The sequence below is a fragment of the Hemiscyllium ocellatum genome, chromosome 10, assembly GCF_020745735.1.
Source record: "Hemiscyllium ocellatum isolate sHemOce1 chromosome 10, sHemOce1.pat.X.cur, whole genome shotgun sequence".
Taxonomy (NCBI): Eukaryota; Metazoa; Chordata; class Chondrichthyes; order Orectolobiformes; family Hemiscylliidae; genus Hemiscyllium; species Hemiscyllium ocellatum.
In genome coordinates, this window is record NC_083410.1 from 98,672,329 (window position 1) to 98,697,463 (window position 25,135).

The window sequence follows — 25,135 nt, forward strand, 5'->3', positions numbered from 1 at the left end:
CCAAGAGTCAATATAAATCAAGGAGTGCAGTGATGGATCAAGTGAGATTTGGTGCAAAGTAGGACACAGGCATAGAGGCCAGAATCAATTAAGGTGCTATCAGGGCAAAAATGGAAAGCAAACCAAGTGAAATCATAAAGCCCAGTGAGAACAAATGGGCGAAAGATTTGTACAGCTGAGCTGAGACAGGAGTCATTAAAATTACAATGCTGAAAGGAGATAGGACTTAGTGATAGAACAGATTCTGGTCTGAAAGATTACAAACCAAGCTGCAAACATTTCGACTTATTCTGTAAAAATGCAAGTTAAAGCAATAGCAATACATTTGCAATGATGAATACTATAGAATCAACTAGTATTCTTCCAAGCTAAAATACTTCCATTCAATGAATCAATTTTTTAAAAATTACCTACATTTGACAATTTTTTTTTACAATGCATACAGTAGATTAGGAATTGCCTGATTGCAGGTATGCATCAGCATTGAATTGGATTTCTAGATTTAAGAAAACATAGAGCATAGCTCCAGATTAACATCACTGTTCTGACAATATCCAAATCAGCAGTGCATCTACAATTCAGGTATGACACGAGGGAATTTTTTTTTTGAAACTAAAATCCTCCCAACCACTTAAGCAGCATTTCAAACACCCCCCTTCTTGTTCATTTCAACACCTCAATGTAAAAAGCATAGTGAAAACCTCCTCTCTCATCCAATTATAAAGGTGACTCAGCTTAATGCAAACAGGAAGAATGCAAAGACAGAATACCAAATAGCATCAACAGGAACACAGCAGAAACCCAGACAGGATACAGCATCCAGGTAGAGGTCGCTCTTCACACCCTGCACAGGCCAAAGACCCACCATGTCTCTCTCTGTCCTTCTCCCCTGGCAATGTTAACCCCAAGGAAAGTATTCCACTGCAATGCAATCAGACAATCAGTGCCAGCAAATGGCCATTCATCATAATATCTTCCCAATCAGTTCACAGATTAGAGTATGGAAATCTTCAACCATTTTGAAAAGAGCAGTCAGAGTCCACAATTAATGAGGTGGGATGTGCCCTGCCTCTCCCCCCAACCCCCAAAAACCCCAGCCTCCCAACTCATCAGTCAGACCACTCATCTCCTGATGGCGGAGTGATAGTTGGCAAGGATGAGAAATTAAAAATGAAAACATAAACTGCCAGCAAAACTCAGCAGATTTGGCAGAAAGTGTTCGAGTCTGGTGGCCCTCCATCAGAACGAGCTAAGATCTTATCACAGCTCTGTCACCATCAAGAACTCTTAAGGAGTTCCTCAAAACAATGCAACAGCATATGAAACAGTATTTTCAGGAGCAGCAATTCTAGGAAATCACCTCCAGCACTTAAAATACCTCAAGAAAGTAGCAGTGTTACAGCCAGAAATTTTTCCTGTCCTCCATCTTAGATTACCCAGAATCCTTCTCACCACTTAAGAAGGGTGGTAAGGACAAGCCAGGGAACGATAGACCTGTGAGCCTGACGTCGGTGGTGGGCAAGTTGTTGGAGGGAATCCTAGGGAACAGGATGTACATGTATCCGGAAAGGCAAGGACTGATTAGAGATAGTCAACATGGCATTGTACATGGGAAATCATGTCTCACAAACTTGATTGAGTTTTTTGAAGAAGTAACAAAGAGGATTGATGAGGGCAGAGCAGTAGATGTGATCTATGTGGACTTCAGTAAGGATTTTGACAGGGTTCCCCATGGGAGACTCGTTAGCAAGGTTAGATCTCACGGAATATAGGGAGAACTCGCCATTTGGATATAGAACTGGCTCCAAGGTAGAACACAGAGGGTGGTGGTGGTGGAGGATTGTTTTTCAGACTGGAGGCCTGTGACCAGTGGAGTGCCACAAGGATCGGTGCTGGGTCCACTATGTTCTGTCATTCACATAAATGATTTGGATGTGAGAATTAGAGGTACAGTTAGTAAGTTTGCAGATGACACCAAAATTGGAGGTGTAGTGGACAGTGAAGAGGGTTACCTCAGATTACATGATCTTGACCGGATGGGCCAATGGGCTGGAGTTTAATTCAGATAAATGCAAGGTGCTGCATTTTGGTAAAGCAAATCTTAGTAGGACTTATATAATTAATGGTAAGGTCTTAGGGAGTGTTGCTGAACAAAGAGACCTTGGAGTGCAGCTTCATAGCTCCTTGAAAGTAGAGCAGCAGGTAGATTAGAATAGTGAAGGCAGTGTTTGGTATGCTTTCTTTTATTGGTCAGAGTATTGAGTACAGGAGTTGGGAGGACATGTTGTGGCTGTACAGAACATTGGTTAGGCCACTGTTGGAATATTGTGTGCAATTCTGCTCTCCTTCCTATTGGAAAGATGTTGTGAAACTTGCAAGGGTACAGAAAAGATTTACAAGGATGTTGCCAGAGTAGGAGGATTTGAGTTATAGAAAGTGGCTGAACAGGCTGGGGCTGTCTTCCCCTTGAACGTTGAGGGGTGGCTTTATTGAGGTTTACAAAATCATGAGTGGCATGGATGGGGTAAAAAAGACAAAGTCTTTTCCCTAGGGTGGGGGGAGGAGAAAGAGTCCAGAACTAGAGGGCATAGGTTTAGGGTGAGAGGGGAAAGATATAAAAGAGACCTAAGGGGCAACCTTTTCACACAGAGGGTGGTATGTGTATGGAATGAGTTGCCAGAGGAAGTGATGGAGGCTGGTACAATTGCAACATTTAAAAGGCATTTGGATGGGTATATAAATAGGAAGGGTTTGGAGGGATATGGGCTGGGTGCTGGCAGGTGGGACTAGATTGGGTTGGGATATCTGGTCGGCATGGACGGGTTGGATCGAATGGTCTGTTTCCATGCTGTACATCTCTATGACTGTATGAGTTCATATATTTGGTATTGAGAAGTGTATATATTATATAGCATAATCATTTCTCATGTTTTAAAGGTTGTAAGATTTCCTGCCTCTAATGCCCTCCCAGGCATTACATTACATCACCCTTTTCTTCCTCAAATCCTCTCCAAAGCAACTGTTCGTCATTGCTGATTGTTCAACTTAGAAAACATTTGCTTCCCTGTACATGCCCCTCAGTCTTATGCAGCTCAATCACGGGATCCCCCAGCCTTTTCTGTTGTAAAGCATACAATCCGTGCCTATCCAGCTTCTCTTTATAGGTAAAACGCTACAACCCAGGTAATATCCTCATGTATCTCTTCGGCACTCCCTCCAGTGTAATTACATTCTTCCTACAGTGTAGTGATCAAAACTATACAGAGTACTCCAGCTGTGATCTAACCAAAGTTTTGTACTGCTCCAACAAAACTACTCTATTCTTGTAATCTACGCCACAACTGATAAAGCCAAGTGTCCTGTATGCCTTGTTAAGCACTCAATTAAACTGCCCTGCCATGCCATCCTCTGGCATCTTTGGACAAACGCCCACAGATTCTGCTGTTCCTCGGAGCTTCCTCGTGAAACTGCCTTCCAATGAGGCTGATCATAAACCTATGGTCTCCTTTCTGAATGAAATAAATTTAGCAAAAATGCCCTCCTCCTAAGTAATGGTTTTCTTAGATGTTTGAGATTGCTAGAATTATACCTGGACATCAGGAATTACATTTGTGTAGAGGTTATACAAAATAGATCTGTTTTCTCTAGGATTTCAGTCTTTAATGCAATAACAGGAAAAGACAGTAAATAAATGTAAACTATTTCCACTGGTTGGGTATTCTAGAACTAGGGGTCATAGTCTAGAAATTAGCTACAGGCAGTTCAGAAGGGGTGTTTGGGAGCATTTTTATATACAAACGGTAGAGGTTTGGAACTCTAATATAAAGCGATTAAAGGATCTGAGCCAAAGGTGGGTATATGAAGTTAGGCCACAGATTAGCCATGATCTCATTGAATGCCAGGGGCTGAATGGCCACATCCATTCTTATGCTCCAATAAGAGACTCAGCATATTGAAAATAAGCATCAGACATCAGATGCTCTTTCTCAACTCACAGCTGATATATTCATTCGTGATGAACATGATTTGGGACTGACAAAAAGCATTTCTTAGCCAACCTCATCAAACAATATTCACTTCATCAAGGATGAACAAAAGCAACATCAATAGAGCTGAGATGATGTGGTTTGAGAGCATTTAGTTACTAGGAGTGATGATAACCAACAATCTGTCCTCAAACTCCCACCTTGATGTGACAGTCAAGATGGCACAACTATGCCTCTCTTCCTCAGACAGCTTAGCAAATCTGGCATGCTCATAAGGACCCTCACCAACTTTTACAGATGCACAGAAATCAACTGGTACGTCAACTGCTCTGCCCAGAACTATAAGAAACTACAGAAAGGTGTGTGCACAGCCCAGACCATCATGAAAGCCAACCTTCCGTCCAGGGAGTCCATTTACACTTCTTATTGCCACAGAAAGGCTTCTATCAAAGACCCATCCCACTCTGATGATGCTCTCTTCTAATCTCTTCCATTAGGCAGAAGACATAGAAGGTTGAACACACACACACACACACCAAGAAGTTCAAGAACAGGTTCTTCCTTGCTATTATTAGTCTATTGAATGGACCTCTCTAACTTCAAATCATGTTGATCTTGCTTTGCACACCTCCTGTGCAGATGTAACCTTGTATGCCTTGCTCTAAGCACCCTATGATATTTATGTCCTTGCTTGTTATCATCTGTCTGCACTGCTCACAAAACAAAGCTTTTCACTGTACTTGAAGTACAATAAGTCAGGTCAGAAACTACACGTGCATCATTGTGTGACAGTATTAAATACAAAGATACTATAGAGCTCAGTCACAGACCCTATTATGAAGAATTCCTTCCATTATAGGAAGCACTTCTCCATCATCAAGGGCTTAATTTTTTTATGGCTGACTGGTAATTTCCTGCATATTATGGAATTATACTTTTCAGAGGATTTACCAAGGACATTGAGGCAAACCAAGTATTGAGCAAGAACTCATGGGACTATTTCGTGGCCAGGGATCTCCAAACAGAGGACATTGTCATCAAATGTAATACATGTATCAGACACTAACAAATGGAGGAAAGCCTCTCATTAATATCAAGTTTCATGATAGACTGTGTGTTCATTTAGCTGGATTTTTTCATGTACGAAAGGCTATGCTTGCCTCATTGTAGTTCATTACTGGTTGAACATATGTTGTTGCATATACAAAATTGATATGCAATAAGCAGAGTACTAAAGAAGCCGAAGCCAGTTCAAGATTTTGCTTCTTGATGAGTCTATCTTAAACACAAACTCTTAGTAAAGGTATTAAATGACGTGACAATGCAACTCATTTCTAATAATTACTCTCATATAATTTGAAATATTACTTTTAAAAACTGTATCTAATTTGCAATTGCATGGGATATCTGCATAGACAATCAAAATATACACAAGCTACAGAACATGTTTACGGATGACTCTGAGGAATGTATGTGCTTAAATGTGTAATTTGTTTACCGCAGTGAGAAGCCTCACTGGAACTGGGTAGTCCAACAGGGAAAGAACAAGATGGAATGGAATTTGTCCTAGGATTAGACATGAGAGGATAATGGCAAACTCTGACACAAATGCTTTGGCAGTATGCTGAAAATGAAACAAAAAAACAAATACTATTTATATTATACTTTTAATGTTCCGACACAGTTTTGGCATACATTAAGAACATGATTGAAAAATTTAGTTATGGTTATTGCATAACCCACCTTCTCAGAAATAGCTTTGATTCTATGTCAAGAATTTAATAATTACACAGCCTTCGTTCTGTATGAACGATTTAGAAACATTACTTGGTATAATTGTCACAACCAAGGAGCATCAGCAATGTTTGCATGTTATCTACTGAAATGATCTCAGTGTACCATAATGACAAGAGAAGTGCCGTGCACCTCAGCTTAGCAACTGCTCCATGTAGTAAGCTCTCAGTAAACAGACATGCTGTAATGGTCCCTGTGGTTCATAGCCAGACAATAGGCACAAGGATCCTGCTGAGGTGTTATTAAACTTTTCAGATACAGAACTTCGAAATGTAAGTAGGTACACCTAATTTTAGGAGTTAGGATTTTGTTCTTTTTCTCAGGTCGCAAATACATATATCAGAATTAAAGATTTACTTCTTGAATAAAGATTAAAGTAAAATAAAACAGCAGACATAGTTTATTCATCTTCACAAAAAAGCTTCCATCAAAACAGTCGAGTAGTTTTCTTCCCATTATATGGAACGGATATGTTTAGAACAAAATTGCTCTTGTCCGAGTACATTCATCCATTACAAAATTGCAAGGTCAATAAAAATTGTTACATTTTTGAAACAATTTCAATAGGAGGTCACTAAAATCTATTTGCCTCTTTTTTTAAAAAAAAAATTAACCACTATCAACCTCTTCAGTGATGTTATGACACAGCTCCGGAGCATGTGCATCTTGCACCCAGGTCTCCTGGTGCAGGGGTAGAGGTACTACCAACACGCCATACTTCGAATAAAATAAACATAATGGAAAAGCAGAGGCAAAAGGTACAGTTTTGTAATATCTGGTGTCTTTCAGTGTCTGTGTGGCTCTACATAGTCAAACCTAGACAAAAGTGAAAACATACATTATCCTGGATTTCATGATTCAACATTCTCTCCAGTGAGTCGGGCTTAATGATTAAACTTAAGACATGCTCAGTTATATATGGAGGCGAATCTTTTTACAAAAAAAATCAGATAAGAGCAGCCATTTTCAAAAAACCAATTAGCTAGGTCAAAAAACTCAAATTATAGCAGCATAATAGAGGTAACACAGTAAATTCTGATCAAGAGCAATTCTCGTGCATCCTTGAGAAGATTGCATAGCATTGACTACTTAGAATGTTATATGTTACAATTTCAGCTGCAAGTCAGCAGCAATCTACAGTCACTGGATTAGTGATCCAGAGGCCCAAGCTAATGCTCTGGGGATATGAGTTCAAATCTTGTCAGTGCAAACGATGGGATTTAAACTGAGTTAATACACGTGGAATGAAAAGCTAGTCTCTAATGGTGACCATCCAACTCTTTACCAATGACTGTAAAAACTCAGTTGACTCACACCACGCCCAATCCAGTTACAGGCTCCACCCCCACTCCCAGCTCCACACCTCCACCAGGTCCTAGCTCCCAGCCCTTCCGAGTTTTCACCATTCCCCCTCATTGAGGATGAACGATCAGTCCTCAGCAAAGAGCTCACTTTTATCCCCCTCTGTCCTCACAATTAATTTAATACATGCCGTGACGTCGAACACCTCTTCCGCCGCCTCCGCCTCCGAGTTTACTTTTACAATCAGGACTCCCACCTACCTTCCGAGGACCCCTTTGCCCGCCTCCAACACACTCCATCCACCTGGACACCCAGTGCTGGTCTATTACATGCCCTCGATCTCATTTCCAACTGCTGCCGAGACATGAACCGCCTCAACCTGTCTACCCACCTCCCCCACTCCAACCTCTCACCCTCATAATGCACAGCCCTCCACTCCCTCTGCTCCAATCCCAATCTCACCATCAAGCCAGCAGATAAAGGGAGTGCAGTGGTACTTTGGCACACTGACCTCTACACCGCTGAAGCCAGACACCAACTCGAAGACACCTCCTCCTACCACCCCTTGACCCTGACCCCACCCCCCATCACCAAACCGTCATCTCCCAGACCATACAGAACCTCATCACCTCAGGAGATCTCCCATCCACAGCTTCCAACCTCAGTCTGGGAACCCCGCACCACCCGATTCTACCTCCTTCCCAATTTCCACAAGCTGAGCACCCTGGCCGACCCATTGCCTCAGCATGCTCCTGCCCCACCGAACTCATTTCCACCTATCTTGACACTGTCCTATCCCCCCCAGTCCAGGAACTCCCCACACACATTTGAGACACCACCCATGCCCTCCACCTCCTCCAAGACTTCCGTTTCTCTGGCCCCCAATGCCTCATCTTCACCATGGCTATCCAATCCCTCAACACCTCCATTCGCCATGACCAGAGCTTCCAAGCCCTCAGTTTCTTCCTCTCCGGACATCCCCAACAGTACCCTTCCACCTACGTTCTTATTCGTTTGGCGGAACTGGTCTTCACCCATAACAATTTCTCCTTCAAATCCTCCCACTTCCTCCAGACCAAAGGGGTAGCCATGGGCACCCGTATGGGCCCCAGCTATGCCTGTCTCCCTGTTGGCTACATAGAACAGTCCACCTTCTGTGGTTACACCAGGACCACTCCCCACCTCTTCCTCCGCTACAATGATGACTGCATTGATGCCACTTTATGCTTCCATGAGGAGGTTGAGCAATTCATCAACTTCACCAAAACATTCCAGCCAACCTTAAATTCACCTGGACCATCGCTGACACCTCCCTCCCCTTCCTGGACTTCTCCATCTCCATTAATGACGACCGACTTGACAGTGACATTTTTTTTACAAACCTCCGACTCCCACAGCTACCTGGATTACACCTCTTCCCACTGCAGCTCCTGCAAAAATGCCACTCCGTATTCTCAATTCCTCCTCCTCCGCCATATCTGCTCCTAGAAGGACCAGTTCCACCACAGAACACACCAGATAGCCTCCTTCTTTAGAGACCGCAATTTCCCTTCCCACATGTTAAAGATGCCCTCCAACGCATCCCGCCCCCTCCGCCCTCAAACCCCACCCCTCCAACCGTAACAAGGACAGAACCCCCCTGGTGCTCACTTTCCACCCTATCAACCTTCATATAAACCACATAATCCGACTGCATTTCTGCCACCTCCAAACGGACCCCACCACCAGTGATATATTTCCCTACCCACCCATTTCCGTTTTCCGCAAAGACCGTTCCCTCCGTGACTACCTGGTTAGGTTCACACCCCCCAAACAACCCACCCTCCCTTCCTGGCACCCTCCCCTGCCACCACAGGAATTGCAAACCTGCGCCCACACCACCTCCCTCACCTCCATCCAAGGTGCCAACGTAGCCTTTCACATCCATCAAAGTTTTATCTGCACATCCATCAATATCTTTTATTGCATCCGTTGCTCCCGATGCGGTCTCCTCTACATTGGGGAGACTGAACACCTCCTAGCAGAGCGCTTCAGGGAACATCTCTGGGACATCCATACCAATCAACCCCACCACCCTGTGGCCCAACATTTTAACTCCCCCTCCCACTCTGCCAAGGACATGCAGGTCCTGGGTCTCCTCCACCGCCGTTCCCTCACCACCCAGCGCCTGGAGGAAGAACGTCTCATCTTCCACCTCAGAACACTTCAACCCCATGGTATCAATGTGAATTTCACCAGTTTCCTCATTTCCCCTTCCCCCAACTCACCCCAGCTCCAATCTTCCAGCTCAGCACTGTCTTCAGGATGTCCAACCTGTCTATCTTCTTTTCCACCTATCCACTCCATCCTCCTCTCTGACCTATCACCTTCATCCCCACCCCCATTCACCCATTGTACTCTTTGCTACTTTCTCCCCACCCCACTCCCCTCATTTGTCTCTCCACTCTGCAGGCACTATGCCTCTATTCCTGATGAAGGGCTTTTGCCCGAAATGTCGATTTTCATGCTCCTCTGATGCTGCCTGAACTGCTGTGCTTTTCCAGCACCACTCTAATCTAGACTCTAGTTCCCAGCATCTGCAGTAGTGCAGCTTTATGAGATTGCTTGGGATTCAGTTCATTTTATAGCCAGTGGTGTGGTGGGACCAGAAAGGGACAGTGAACTTCTCCAACACCCATTGCAAAACCTTTCGGGATGCAAGCTATCTTCACCTAATCTGGCCTACATGTAATTCCAGGGCCACAGAAACATGGTCAACTTCAACTGTTTTCTCAATTGGTCCAGCAAGCCACTCAATTCAAGTGCCATCAGACATGCGAAAAACACGGGCCATGCCCGTGATGCATGTCCCCCTTGAAAAGAATCAAGGAATAGAAGTTTAAGATGACAAGCAGAGGGCATCACATTTTAGAAATTTTACACATGGGACAAGGGGAACATTGGCTGGGCTAGCATTCTCCCTTGAGACGATGAGTTGCCTTCTTGAACTGCTGCAGCCCATTTGCTGTATGTAGACCCACAATGCTGTCGGGGACGGAAATCCAGGATTCTGACCCAGCAACAGTGAAGAAATAGCAATATATTTCCAACTCAGGGGGCTAAGTGGCTTGCAGGGGAACATGCAGATTGTGGCATTCCCATGGGTTAAAGGAATGATTTATGTTGTTCTATCATAACTCTATGCACAAGCTTGTTGATAAAATGAAGGAATGTGATATAAAAGAGAATATGGCAAAGTTATAGAGAAGAAAACAAAAATCAATAGTTAATGTAGAATTTTGGACTCAATCTATCAAATTTGTTGGAATCAGAGTGAACAGCTTACATTTTTGAGACACTCCCTAATTGAAACTGGAATCTGAAATTTAATCTGACCCATTTAGTTGCTAAGCAAACCAAGTCTGAAGGTGAAAATTGGAAACCAAAACTTCTGGTTGAAAGCAGACAGCAGAGTTCAGAAGATGATGAGTCTATCAGAAGAGTGCAGGTAAACTGAAAAAGATAGAGACTTAAATTCCAAATTTCTGAATGAACCAATGCACAGTTGCTGCAGCTATTGCTGTCACTTGAAGATAACATTGGTGGAGCTACACCATCTTAACCAAGATGACAAAGTTCTGTTGGTATGTGGCAGACTTGAAGAACATATCAATGGAACTCAGGTTACTTGTGCAGTGTTGTCAGCTGGAGATCAGGTTACATCCCAGAAGAAATGAAGTCCTTCAGACGGTGGTCAATTTTGACTAACTTTGTGACCAAGCCTGATGACAGATTTGCTGAGTGGCTATGCTGAGTAGATGTTGAATCAATTAGTAGGGACTACTTTTGTTGCATTTTCTCATTTAAAGCATAAAATATAGTTTATTAACAGTAGTTTACAGTAAACAGCAACTTAAAGGGGAAAGGGGCAGCAAGGCCAAACTCCAAACCTTACCATACAACCAATTCATAGTGAAATGGGGACTCCAAATCCCACCCTGACTTACCAAAGAGAAAACAGTAGACACAAACACATACAAAATAGTCTGATCAATCGAATAAGAGAACAGTGCATACAACACAAACACCCCTGGTAAACAAGCAAACGGTGCGCCTCTCCCAACTTCTGGCCACATATTGGTAGCCTGCCATTATGCTCTTTCCGGTTCTCGGTCTTCCCCAAAGCACCTTCCGGCTCTTGGTCCACTCTGACACACCTTCCAGCCACCTCTAGGACAGCCCACCCTGTTAACACCCCAGGACAATGACAACCAGGACAGCCTACCCACTTTCTGGCTTTCCAGACCACCCCTTCCCAGCTTCTGGCCACCTCTAGGATGGCCCATCCCACTACATTGCCAGGATGACAGTGCAAATTACAGCCTACCCCGCCCTCTGGTTCTTGGTTTGCCCCTATGCACTGTCCGGGTCATGCCTGCCGGAACGTACTATTCGGCCTGTGGACCACCCTAACACACCACCTAGCCAACTCTCGGATAGCTCAACCCTATACCTCCCAGGACATTGGCGCTCAGAATGGCCTACCCATCCTGTGGCTCTCGAGGCGACTGGCATTGGGTTGGCCTCCCCATCTTCCAGCTCTTGGGACAGCCTACTCACCATCTGGTTCACGGGACAACCGATCCGCACTCCGACTCTTGGGGTAACAGTTTTCAGGACAACCTACGAACCTTCCAACCGAGAGTAAGGCATGCCAGACTCAAGGAGACACAATACAGTCCTAATGATAAACCTGATCATCAAAAAAAGCTGAGCCCACACCCGAAGGCAAAGTTCACGTCCAAAGGCAATGAATGCACACCACCTGCAAACACACAGATGTTCAATATCTGCAGAGGTTTTTTGTACCCAGAGAGGCCCAGGCACACACAAGGAGACACAATTGACTCTCATAGGCTCAGTCCAAACAAAAGATGAAAACACTTGCAAAAAGCAAGTGCAAATACTAAAAACCGTAGTGCAAGTACCAATCCCTGCCACAAAATCATCATAGTCCTTGCCCAAAAAACAAAAAACGTAATACAGGCTGCAACCAGCCAGTGAAGTTAAAAAACAACAGTTCCCTAATGAGAACTAAAATGAAACAGTGTACACTGACTACGTACCCAGCCAGCTCAGAAATCAATTCTCAGTAACAAACTGGCTGTGACCAGTCAGTTCAGGAATCAGTTACCAAAAAAAACGTAAAACACCGATTGTGGCAGGCCAACTCAGAAATCAGTTCTCAAAAACTGCAATACCACTGATTGTAGTCAACCAGCTCAAGATCCAGGCACCCCTGTCCACTGGATGTGGCCAGCCGACTCATGAGCCAGTTCCCCACAAACAAATAAAACCAAAAGCAAAACCATATTAGTATCACTGGCTGTGGCCAGCCAGCTCAGAGTCAGTCCTCAACTGAGGAGATTCTATCTCCTGGTCATGTTGATCAGCAAAGGCTTTCCTGATTGACCCAGGTTATCCTAATCAAGAACCTCATAGTCGAAGTTCACCTGGTTCCAATCACTACATCCTTCACCCTCTAAGTCCAGGACTGTTGGCCTGGTCGTTCGCTTATAGCTTCTCTTTCGCCCCAGTCAGGTTCCTCTGATTCAGACTCAGACATGCGTGGCATGCACCGGACCACAGCCAGTTCTCTTGCATTCTCTTGGGAGAGTTTCCTTCTGCTCTTCCAGCAACAAAGCTATTTAAGCTGAATCCAGTTTGGACTCTGGGGTGTTCTCAACAGGAGCGAGAAGGGGAGCACTTGCGGCTTCTGACAGGTTCTCCGGTTGTTCTGAGGGACCAGGTATGTTTTACTCCTGCATAGTAAATATAGCAGCCTTGTATATGGATATAAACCTTTATAGGTGTTAATTGTAGCATACGTCTGGGACAGCTCATGCAGTTGCAATTGCAGGTATGTGCGGCTCATGTCCAGCTTTGTAAAGGAAAGCCCAACCCCCTCCCGCCAACTTTGTGCATAAGTCTTCAATGGGAGGGATCGGGTATTTATCCAGTTGCAAGAAGCAGTTTACTGTTACCTTAAAATCCCCACAAAGGGAAACTGAGCCATCAGGCTTCATAATTGGTACGACTGGTGCTTCCCATTCTGCAAACTGCACTGGTTCAATGATTCCTTCGTTCTCCAGCCACAAGCAAAATGGCACTGGGCAGGCCTTACAACATCTTGTGTCCTGATCAACAAATAAAGTTGGTTTGGCCCCTTCGATAGTCACAAGCCCTTCTTGAAAAACATCTGTTATTTCACCAGGACTTCACTGAGTCAGCCATTTTCCAACTGAAAAATGTTGAGTCAATCTACGTGAATCTTTCTCAACCAATTCCACCCCAATAGACTTGGTCCAAAGCCTTTTACTACCATCAATGGAAACTGCATCAACTGCTTTGCGTAGGAGATCAGAGCTGAAATTTCACCTTTAATTTGTAATAGTTCCCCAGTGTACATTCTCAGTGTGGCTGAGGTTTTGTGCAACTTAAAAGGTCAGAGTCCTGAGCAAATCTTGGTAAAGATAGATTCTGCAACCACAGATACAGCTGTGCTGGTACCAGCCTGCGTGGGAACTGGTGACCATTTAGCCACACGTTAAGTTGAATTGGTTCCGATTTAGGTGTGACAAAGCAATTTCATTGTTCCAACCCAAATGTAGTGGACCTTCAAGGGTATCTACTTTCCTGGGTACTGGCCTATGAGTTTTCTTACTCAAATCAGGCCTTGTCGGATTCTTTTGTTATCTAGAGTCTTCATAATGGCAGCAACTACGTGGCTTACCAGCCCAGATCCCGAAGAACTGTTTTGCAACTTGGCCGAGGCTTGGCTTTGTTGTGGGCTTCTATTGTTGGTTGGCCTAAGGTCCCTCTGCTCTGGACATGTCCTACATGAGGCTCTGCAATTGCCTACACTCAAATGGTGTTCCCCAAGCTCAGTTTGACAGGTGAGGTTGTCCACTTCTATTGGGATGCCCTGTAGTTCCCATGCTCTACTTGCAGCATTTTCTAATCTCAAAGCCAGCTGCAGTGCCTGTTTGAAGTCCAGTTGGTCTTCAGCTATTCGCACTTTGTATGGTTATGTCACTAACCCCACATATCAAACGTTCTCTCAGCATCTCATTCAGAGTTAGTCCAAAATCACATGCCTCGGCCAATCATCTTAATCTCATCAAAACTTGTGATACAGATTACCCATGTTTTCCAACAGCCAAATAAAGCCGAGAACGTCTCAGGATTAGAAGAGGTTGGGGGTTGTAATATTTCTTAACCAGCTCTCAACTCTTGGAAGGGCTTCTGGGAAAGTTAAGCCTATTATAACTGAAAGACGCCTATTATAACTGAAAGACGGTGTGCACACACACACAGTCAGAAAAATTACTCCTTGCTTTTCATCTGCTCCAATGTCCCTTGCCTAGAAAAAAAAAGATTCTTTCCACATACAGAGCCCAGTCTTCAACAGCAGGGTCAAATGAGTCAAGCTTCCAAAATAGAGGTATGATGCCAGAAATTATTACCCCCAACTCCAAGATGATTGTAGCAAGCAAATGTTCTTCAGGCATTTATTGTGATTTTCTGAAATAACTGCATACAGCCCAGTTCCCATCAGCTAGTCACCCTTTATTTACTTGTGTACAGTACATTGGCTGTGGCTAGCCAGCTTGGAGGCAGTCCTCAACTGAGCAGATTCTACCTCCTGGTTTTTATTGGTCAGACAAGACTTTCCTGATTGAGATTGTTAACCTCAGCCAATCAAAAAACTCATCGTCGAGGTCCACCTGGTCCCAACCAATATAAGTGGAGAGGAGGTTAGCTAGAGAACTGCAATGTTTAGGTAACATAATATCACAATTGTCACACCATGCTTAGGATTAAGGGTGGGGCTTGTTGTGATGTTTTCAATAGATTACCCTGAATAGTTTGAGGATTAGCAAATTGTTCTGTTGGAAGTTAGTTGGACATAATGGAAGCAAATGTATGTTTCTTTGCTGAGATAGTGAGGTACCTAGGAGTAGAGAGAAGGTCCATCCTGAAACTGAATAGTGTTGCTGGAGCACGGTCCAAGCAGTAAGGTCTCATTCTAGGGAAACGTTTTACGCTTAGCTGTGGGACTGAAGTCTGTTCTTAGCTAACAGTTCAGTGCAATGGACAGTGGAGGGAAAAGGAAATAATATTTGCTTGTAAAAATGAGTGATTGAAGCTCAGGGAAAGCCTGGGGTAATACTATCTTTGCAAAACTATCAATGATAAAGCTAGAATTGCACCCACACTTGGTCCAGGAAAGGAGGGCAAACAATCTGAATATTATCAGTTGTTAGGACAGTCCATGACAGAGCAACTTTTGAAGAAGTTCAGAACTAGGTCTGATAAACTGAAGAATCGGAATTCCATATGAAGTTTTAGTGAGATTTGATGACCCACAGTGTCACTAGTGTCTGGATGGCTGCTGAAACATCTGTGGAATCAGACATGACTGCATTCATTATTTAATGTGCTCTGTGATGTGTTTAACCATGGCAACCAAAAACTATGAGATTCCAGGTCTTATTAGCGGATATTTAGACAGATTGCAAAAGTAAAGAGGCCATGTTAACACTAAACTAATAATTGTATATAAGCTACAGTTTGATTAAGCTGTTTGGATGAATATTTAAAAGGAAAAAAATTAAAAGGATTTCAGAAATGTAATGGGAAACAACTAAGTGAAAAGCTTATTCAGAGAAACAGACACAATGAGCAGGCTGACTTCTTTCTGTGTTGCAAAATTCTACGATACAAAGTGAAAACAAATTTAGCCTGAAATTATCAAGTTGGCAGAGAATGAGAAGAGTTACAGGTGTGAAGAGTAAGAGACATTTGTTACTGTTCCGTGTATCCGACATCACAGTTTGTAGTGCTTTATCCCAATAGGAGTCCTAGTTACATGCTACACAACTATCTTGGTCCTCAAAAGTTGATGAATAATTTCAGGCGGGCTTTTTTTTTTAGGATGCCTTGATGTATCTTTCCTGACATAAACTGATGCACATCCCATTTCGTAATACTTCTGGCAGGTCAGTATTTTTTGATTTTGAATGGGCTCATTACATCAAAGTGTTACAAATGTGCAATGTCATCTTCAAACTACAGTACAATTCAAGCATTAATATCTCTCCCCAACACAAATGCTGCAAAATCATATTGAATAAAATTAATGTCTTGATACATTATATTGAAAGTGCAATTTCTCCAAGCTTTAATCCAGTATGAAAAACCATGTACTGATGCTAAAAATATTTGATACATCAACCAAGATATGACTCATGGCAAGTTGAAGATTGCAGTAGTTGTTAAGTAAAAGATCTGCATTCCGGAATGGAATGGACCATGCACCACCTGCTAGGTGAGAAATCTAGAGATTGTTATGATGATAGAGTAGTGAAATGTACGGATGTCAAAAAAGCTTATTACAATAACAGTGGTAAAATTTGGAGACTTCAATTTTCACATAGACTCAAAGGTGCAAAATAGCGCGAAGGCAACAAATGTAGGATGGTTTTCTGGAATTGGTAAGGGCCATCTAGCTAAGAGTGACAATATTAAATTCAATCTTGCTGTGAAATTGAGTAAGGAAAAGAAGTCGCAAACAAAGGTTTTAAAATTAGGCAAGGTGAGACAGAGATTGAACATAATAGTCTGGGAAGAAACATCAAGGAATAAAAATACAAATCATCAGGGGCAGATATTAATCACTGACATAGGAGGCAAAAGGATTCTATAAGAGGCCACATTTTTCTTTCCCTATTGTAATTTGATTTCAGAAATGTAATTCTGAAAACATAGTCTCTCAGGGAAAGAATAGGAACAGAGTATGCAAATGAGAAGAACAAAGAAGGCAAAGTACCTAAAGGGCTTAGAACATAACAGCACAGTAGAAGCCCTTCAACCCTCAATGTTGTGCTGTCCTGTGAAATCAATCTGAAGCCTGTCTAACCTACATTATTCAATTCTCGTCCATATGCCTGCCCAATGACCATTTAAATGCCCATCAAGTCAGCAACTCTACTACTGTCGCAGGCAGTGCGTTCCATGCCCCTACTACTGAGTAAAGAAACTACCTCTGACATCTGTCCTATATCTATCACCTCTCAATTTGAAGCCATGCCCCCTCATGCTAGCCATCACCATCCGGGGAAAAGGCTCTCACCATCCACCCTATCTAACCTTCTGTTAATCTTACATGTCTCAATTAAGTTACCTCTCATTGTTCTTCTCTCTAACAAAAACAGCCTCAAGTCCCTCAAGCTTTCCTCGTAAGACCTTCCCTCCATGAGACAACATCCTAGTAAATCTCCTCTGAACCCATTCCAAAGCCTCCACATACTTCCTATTATGCAGTGACCAGAACTGCATGCAATACTCCAGGTGCGGCCGCACCAGAGTTTTGTGCAGCTGCAGCATGACCTCATGGTTCTGAAACTCGATCCCTTTACTAATAAAGGCTAACACACCATATGCCTTCTTAACGTTGGTGGCAACTTTGAGGGATCTATGTACACAGACACTGAGATCCCTCTGCTCATTTACACTACCAAGAATCTTACCATTTGGCCAACTTGGCATTACTGTTACTCCTTCCAAAGTGAATCACCTATCACTTTCCTGCATTAAACTCCATTTGTCACCTCTCAGCCCAGCTCTGCAGCTTATCTATGTCTCTCCAGAACCTACAACATCCTTCAATACTAACCACAAGTGTACTGACCTTAGTGTTGTCTGCAAATTTACTACCCCATCCTTCTCTGCCCTCATCCAGGTTGGTTATAAAAATGACAAACAGCAATGGACCTAAAGCAGATTATTGCAGTACACCACGAGTAACTGAACACCAGGATGAACATTTCCCATCAACCACCACACTCCGTCTTCTTTCAGCTAGTCAATTTTTGATCCAAACCATTAAACTGCCCTCAATCCCATGCCTCCATATTTTGTGCAATAGCCTACCATGGGGAACCTTATCAAAACACCTTACTGAAATCCATATACACCACATCAACTGGTTTACCCTCATCACCCTGTTTGGTCACCATCTCAAAGAACTCAATAAGGTTTATGATGCATGACCTATCCTTCACAAAAGCATTTCGACTACCCCTGATCAACTTATTCCTCTCCAGATGATTATAAATCATAAATCCTGACTCTTATAATCTTTTCAACACTACCCACATCCGAAGTAAGGCTCACTGATCTATAATTACCAGGGTTGTTTCTACTCCCCTTCTTGAACAAGGGGACAACATTTGCTGTCTTCCAGTTTTGTGCCACTATTCTTGTAGACAATGACAACATAAAAATCAAAGCCAAAGCTCTGCAATCTCCTCCCTGGCTTCTCAGAGAATCCTCAGATAAATGCCATCTGGCCCAGGGGACCTATCCATTTTAACACATTCCAGAATTGCTAACACCTCCTCCTTGTGAACTTCAATCTAATCTTGTTTCTCCGTATTCTCCTTGACAACATTGTCTTTTTGCAGTGTGAGTACTGACAGAAAATATTCATTTAGTGCTTCCCCTATCTCCTCTGACTCCACGCACAACTTCCCACAACTGTTCTTGATTGGCTCTAATCTTATTCTAGTCATTCTTTTATCTCTTATATACCTACTGAAAGCTTTAGGGTTTTCCCGAATCCTATCTGCCAACAACTTCTCATGTCACCTCCTCACTCGCCTTAGGTCTCTTTTCAGGTCTATCCTGGCTATCTTGTAACTCTCAATCTCCCTGAACCTTCACATCTCATCCTAACATAGGCCTTCTTCTTCCTCTTGACAAGAGATTCAACTTCCTTAGTAAACCACAGCTCCTGCTCTCAACAACTTCCTCCCTGTCTAACTGGTACATACTCATCAAGGACACACTGTAGCTGTTCTTTGAATAAGCTCCACAATTCTATCGTGCCCATCCCCTGAGTTTCCTTATATCGTATGCATCCTAAATCCTGTCTAATCGCATTGTAATTGCCTTTCCCCTGGCTGTAGCTCTTGCCCTCTGTTGTATACCTCTCCCTTTCCATCACTAAAGTAAACATAATTGAATTGTGGTCACTATCACCAAAGTGCTCACCTACTTCCAAATCTAACATCTGGCTAGGTTCATTACCCAGTACCAAATCCAATGTGGCCTCACCCCTTGTTGGTCTGTCTGCATACTGTCAGAAAACCCTCCTGCACACAATGGACAAAAACTGACACATCTAACGTATTTGAACTATAACATTCCCAATCAATATTGGGGACGCTGCAGTCTCCCCTAACAACTACCCTGTTACTCTCCGTTCTACTGCGAATCATCTTTGCTATGCTTTCTTCTAAAACTATTTGGAGGCCTATAGAAAACTCCCAACAGGGTGACCTCTTCTCTCATGTTTCTAATCTCAGCCCATGCTACCTCAGTTGACAAGTCCTCAAACATCCTTTCTGCAGCCGTAATACTGTCCTTAACTAACAATGTCACACATCCACCTCTTATCATCGTCTCTGTTCTTTCTGAAACATCGAAATCCCAGAACCTATAACAACTATTCTATGTCCCTGCTCTACCCATGTCTCTAAAATGGCCACAACATCGAAATCCCAGGTACCAACCTATGCTGCAAGTTCACCCACCTTATTCCAGATGCTCCTGGCGTTGAAATAGACACACTTCAAACCAACTTCTTGCTTGCTGGTGCGCTCTTGCGACTCTGAAACCTTATTTTGGACCTCCCTAGTCTCAACCTCCTCTGTACTTGAACTACAATTTCAGTTCGCATCCCCCTGCTGAATAAGTTTACGTGGGAATGGCTACAATAAAAAGGAGGAGATAGTGATGGTTACGCAGAAGGCTCAAAAGGGAATGGTTATTGAAATAAGGAGGAGAAAAGGGTCTTTGAAAAAAATGGAGGGAAAGGAGACAGAATGGAAGTCAGATTATATAATGAGACAGACGTTCTGGAACAGCAAGTCTTGGAAGGCTCACAATTTCCATTAATCTACTATAATGCTCCAAACGAACATGCCAAACCACCAACAATCACAAAGAAAGAAATCAAATTAATCAGAAACAGTAAGAACTAAGGAATTAAGAGATAGACAAAAAAATAGAAGTAGAAAGACACTGGGAAAGCCACATATGGAAATAAGTAACAGATAATCAATAATCCCGAAATTAATTGTGTCTGGTCATAGAAACTAACAGCAACATATTTAAAATCATTCACTTGCATATACTTCCTGACAATTTTGCTTGTTATGAATGCAAATTTAGGAATCTGTAATGTAAACACTCTTCAATGTAAAAGTACAAGCACACTGCAACAGGTGTAGGTTATTCAGCCCTTCATGATTTTTTTGAATTATTCAGTTAGACCCAAGTTGATCTGTGCTTCAACGCTACATTCAGGCCTTTGATCTATACATCTCAACACCATCGCCTGCTAAACATACATCAATTTTAATCGTGAAAATACTAATCGGCCCAAGCCCCTTCGTACTTTTGGGGGAGAGAATTTAAGATTCTCACCAACTTTTCTTTCCTTCCTGATTCCACCCTCAACGGCCAACTTCTAATTGGCCATGTTTGTTATCGTGCGAGTATATCTCAAAAGTTAATGGAAGAATTTCAACCAAATCTAGTACACAGATGGAGTACAACCCAAGGAAGAACTGATCAGTTTTTAGCAAAGACAAGGACCTGGATTTTGGAATGTTTTTGAAAGGAACTGTTAATGTTGGGAGATAATGGAGTACTTTGTAAAAGAAAGTCATGGGTTGCCTCTGTTGTAAATTTGCATATCTGTCAAAAAGTAGCGCTTTTAAATGAGGCTTTTGTACGTATATTGGCCTGATGCTCCCTTGGTGATTTATTTTTCCAATTTCATAGTTACAGAGTACCATCCAGGCATGGTAGTGTTTCATCGAACAGATGCGTAATTATAATAATGAAACAGCATTAAGTCCATTCAATTGTTTTCCTGTTAGTGTTGGCGATTATGTTTATACGTTTGACTGTAAACAATATATTTTGAATACCAATTAACATATTTCAACAAAACATACACCAAATTTTAGCAAAAAGCATGTAAATGTTGCAATCAACTTTAATACTGAGTTGACTCAGCAGTTTGGAGGTACATACCCTGAGTGCCTTCCTCACTTGTTTTAAGATTACAGCCCCTAGTTTTGGATGAAATAGCTTCTCTGTATTCATTCTTATTGATACCAGTGCTGACTGTACAGGAGCAGAGGAAGAAGAATGCAGGAATGGTAGGGGATTCATTAGTTAGAGGAACAAAGGGGTGTTTTTGTGGCCACAGACATGATTCCAGGATGCTGTACTGCCTCCCTGGACCCAGATTAAGGATGTCATTGAGCAGCTGCAGGGCATCCTGAAGGGGAGCTTGATAAGACAGAAGTCGTGGTACACATTGGTATCAATTGCATTGATAGAATGAGGAATGAGGCCTTGCATCAAGAATTTAAGGAGCTAGGCAGTAGATTAAACAGCAGGACCTCAAATGCTGTAATCTGTGGATTACTCCGAATGGAATGTGCTAGTGAGGAGAAAAGTCAGACAGATGAATGCAGGGCTCAAGAATGGATGCAGGAGGGAGAGTTTTAGATTCCTATATCACTTGGACCATTTCAGGGGGAGATGGGACCTGTACAAATGGATGGTCTGCACTTGAGGTAGAATGGGACCAACATCCTTGTGGGTAATTTGCTAGTGCTGTTGAGAAGAGTTTAAAACAGTCAGCAGAGAGAAAGAACAAAGTATTAGTACAATAGGGACACAGCATACTTTTCAAGGAATCAAGGCAGAGGCAGTTCAGCAATGTTGAGTTTCAGAACAATAAGGTGAGGCTGGAACGATCTCTAATGCTAGAAGTATTATAGGCATGACAGGCGGGTTAAGGGGACGAATTGACATGTGGAATTATGCTGCTGCTGCTGCCATACAGAGACATGGTTGAGGGAGAAGCAGGACTGGCAGCTCAACATTCCGGGGTACAGGATCTTCGGGCAGTACAGGGGAGTGTGTAAGATAGGAGGTGATTTTGCATTATTAATTAGGAGTTAGTTACTGCGTTAAGGAGGGACAATATTTTGGAAGGGTCTTCAAATGCAGATTTATGGGTAGACCTTAGGAATAAAAGTGGATATTCATACGGCTGGACCTGTATTACAGACCCCTAAACAGTCATTGGGGGGGGGGGGGGGGGGGGGGGGGGGGTGGGTGTGTGTGTGTGGAGAGGAGTGAATGCAGACAATTCACTGACATTTATGAAAACAGTATGGGGGAATTCTATTAGCAAATTCAAATTCACCAACACCAACTGGAATGGTCATAGTTCAAAGGGTTTAGAGGGGGCAGATTTCTTGAAATGTTTTCAGGAGTGCTTTTTGTATCAGCAGAAGGTCAAACAAGACACGCTGCAGAGCTGGACCTAATTCTGGTGAATAATGATAGAGAGGTGTTCAAGGTGGCATTGGGAAAGCACTTTAGCAATAGTGACCACAAGACTGTACTTTTTAAGTTTGTTATGGAAAATGGGTACAAAAGGGTAAGACAACGTCGGTACTATTGGCGTAAAGAAACTGTATGGAGGATTTAAGAAAGCAATTAGGAAAACAAAGATGGATTACATACAAAGAAAGATTGTAGGTAAGATTAGGGAGAATTCCAAGAAATTCTATAAATATATTACCGTAAATACTTGAGTAATAGTCAAAATCTTTTGACTACTTTTTAAATTTATGGGGTCTACTACTATATGGATCTACTACTAAATGGATACTATTTTTGAGGGCTGAAATTAATGCCAGTCAAAATTCATACCATATCAATAGCAGAAGGCCAACTGATCTCTAAACAAAAAGAAAAAAAAATCAAATCCCAGTAATTCTGAAAACCCAGAAGATAGTGCAATAGCCAGCAGACTGGAAGACCCAAAGCGGAGAAGGACAACCAGCACACTGGACTCAAATGTTGTTCTGTTATCTGTGAAGAATTAGGGTCGACGTTTACAAGGTATATGGAAAATTTCAGATTTTTTTGGCCAAAAATAGGGGATCGACTTTTACATGAGTATATATGATAAAGCTAAAGAGGATAGCCACAGAAAGAGTAAGGCCCATTAGGGACCAAGGAAATAATCTGTGCCTGGTGTTGGAGGACACTAGCAGGGTGTTAAATACTTCACACATCTGTCTTCACTTTGGAGGAGGAAAACCGAAATAATGAATTCAGGAAGGTGGTCTGTTTGGTTCTTCAGCAGTTTGACATAGGAAATGAAGGCTATTGGAGGTATAACAGGCTTAAAAATGGATAAATCTCCGTGACAAAATGAGTTGCACCCTGGGAAATGAATGAGGAAATTACAGGGGCTCTGACCCAATTTTTTAAATTCCTGTCTGACCACAGAGGATGCAAAAGGACTGGAGGACAGCTAATGTTCCACTTTTCAAGAAAGGTGATAGAAATAAACCAGGGAATTACAGACCAATGAGTCTCAACAGAGATGTGGAGGTACCAGTGTTGGACTGAGGTGGACAAAGTTAAAAATCACATAACATCAGGTTATAGTCTAACAGGCTTATTTGGAAGTACAGACTGACAACCCTTTATCCGAAATCTGAAAAGTTCCAAAATCCAAAGGTTTTCTTGTGAAGTTTTTATCTCATTAACAAGGTTTATCATCGTGCAAACAGTTAACCCAACTCCACACCCACTCAATGCATACTACTCAGATGCAACGTGGGTGGGCATGGCCCATCACTGGCAGGCTTCAATTCTGCCTCAGGGCCCATAGTACTCACAATGAGTCTGCTGTTCGGTAAGAATTTTAAAATTTCACTGTTGAACTGTCACTTATTCCGAAATTTGAACAAGTCAAAATTCCAAAAACCAGTTGGTCCTGCGAGTTTCAGATAAAGAATTGTGTCCCTGTACTAGCTTTCAAAGCACTGCTCCTTCATCGCATAACTAGTGGGGCAGAATCATAAAACGCAGAATGTATAACAAAAGATCACAGTGTTGTGCAACTAAAACAATATATTGAACAAATCTAGATTGCTGTTAAGTCTTTCATCTTTTCGACTGGTTTGCAGATTTTGGTTCATTACTATGTAAACCCCAGAAACTCTATTAAGTGACATTCTCAAAATAATTTAAATTTCATGGAAAAAAAGTGACACCTCAGCTCAGACAATGTATTAAAAGGTGAGAGGTTCGAGTCTGCATCCCAATCTGGAGTCAGACTGTATCTATTTCCAAAAGTAGAAATTTACAAAATGTTATGTGGATTGACTGCCTGCAAGTAGCATGCTTTTTTGAGCAAAAATAGAATGTATCTGCAAATACAATTCTGCAAATGCGAATTCACCCCATACTTATGTGTCTGTGTGTGCGCGAATGTGAGGGTGAGAGCGAGAGAATGAGACAGCATGTGATTGTGAATGTGCGCATGTGATTGTGCATGTGTGTGCGCGCTCGCACGCATGCAAGGGCATGTGTGCGTGTGACAGAATATAAGCCTGTGAGAGGATGTGCGTGTGCATGTGTGTCTGTCTGTCTGTCTGAGAGACCGTGTATATTAGACAGGGTCTGTAGTGTCACTTGCAGTGTGACGCGAATCCCCTGGTCCCTCAACTGAAGAATTCACATCACACTATAAGTGACCACACTAAACTACAGACTCTCTCTCTCTCACACACACACTTACATGCTCACACACTCATGTAGACCTCTTCACATACACGCACCCTCCACACTCATTTACCCTCTCACAGGCTTATACTCCACTACACTCATGCACATACTCTACCAAGCACATATACACCCTCACTCACATGCGTGCACACACACATGTAAGACTTTGCATTTTTTTGAATTTGCATTTGCAGATACTTTCTACTTTTGCTCAAAAAGCACACAACCTGCAGGCAATCAATGCACAAAACATTTTATAAATTTCTACTTTGGAAATGGAACCACTCTGACTCAAGATTGGGATACACTCTAACCTCACTTTTAATACATTG

The 25,135-nt window shown here is 42.5% G+C and overlaps 1 protein-coding gene across 4 annotated transcripts in view; it reads right to left on the minus strand.

The window, feature by feature from the left end:
- The window catches only part of ralgapa2 (Ral GTPase activating protein catalytic subunit alpha 2), a 564,036-nt gene that overhangs the window by 270,909 nt on the left and 267,992 nt on the right, over positions 1-25,135 (minus strand). The window contains exon 34 of one of the 4 annotated variants that reach the window (XM_060831797.1): positions 5,540-5,610. The exons of the other annotated variants lie outside the window; for them this stretch is intronic. Coding sequence (XP_060687780.1) covers positions 5,559-5,610 — 52 coding nt within the window. The 3' untranslated portion in view covers positions 5,540-5,558. Of the gene's footprint in view, positions 1-5,539; positions 5,611-25,135 lie in introns of those variants that run through there. 4 annotated transcript variants of the gene reach the window in all.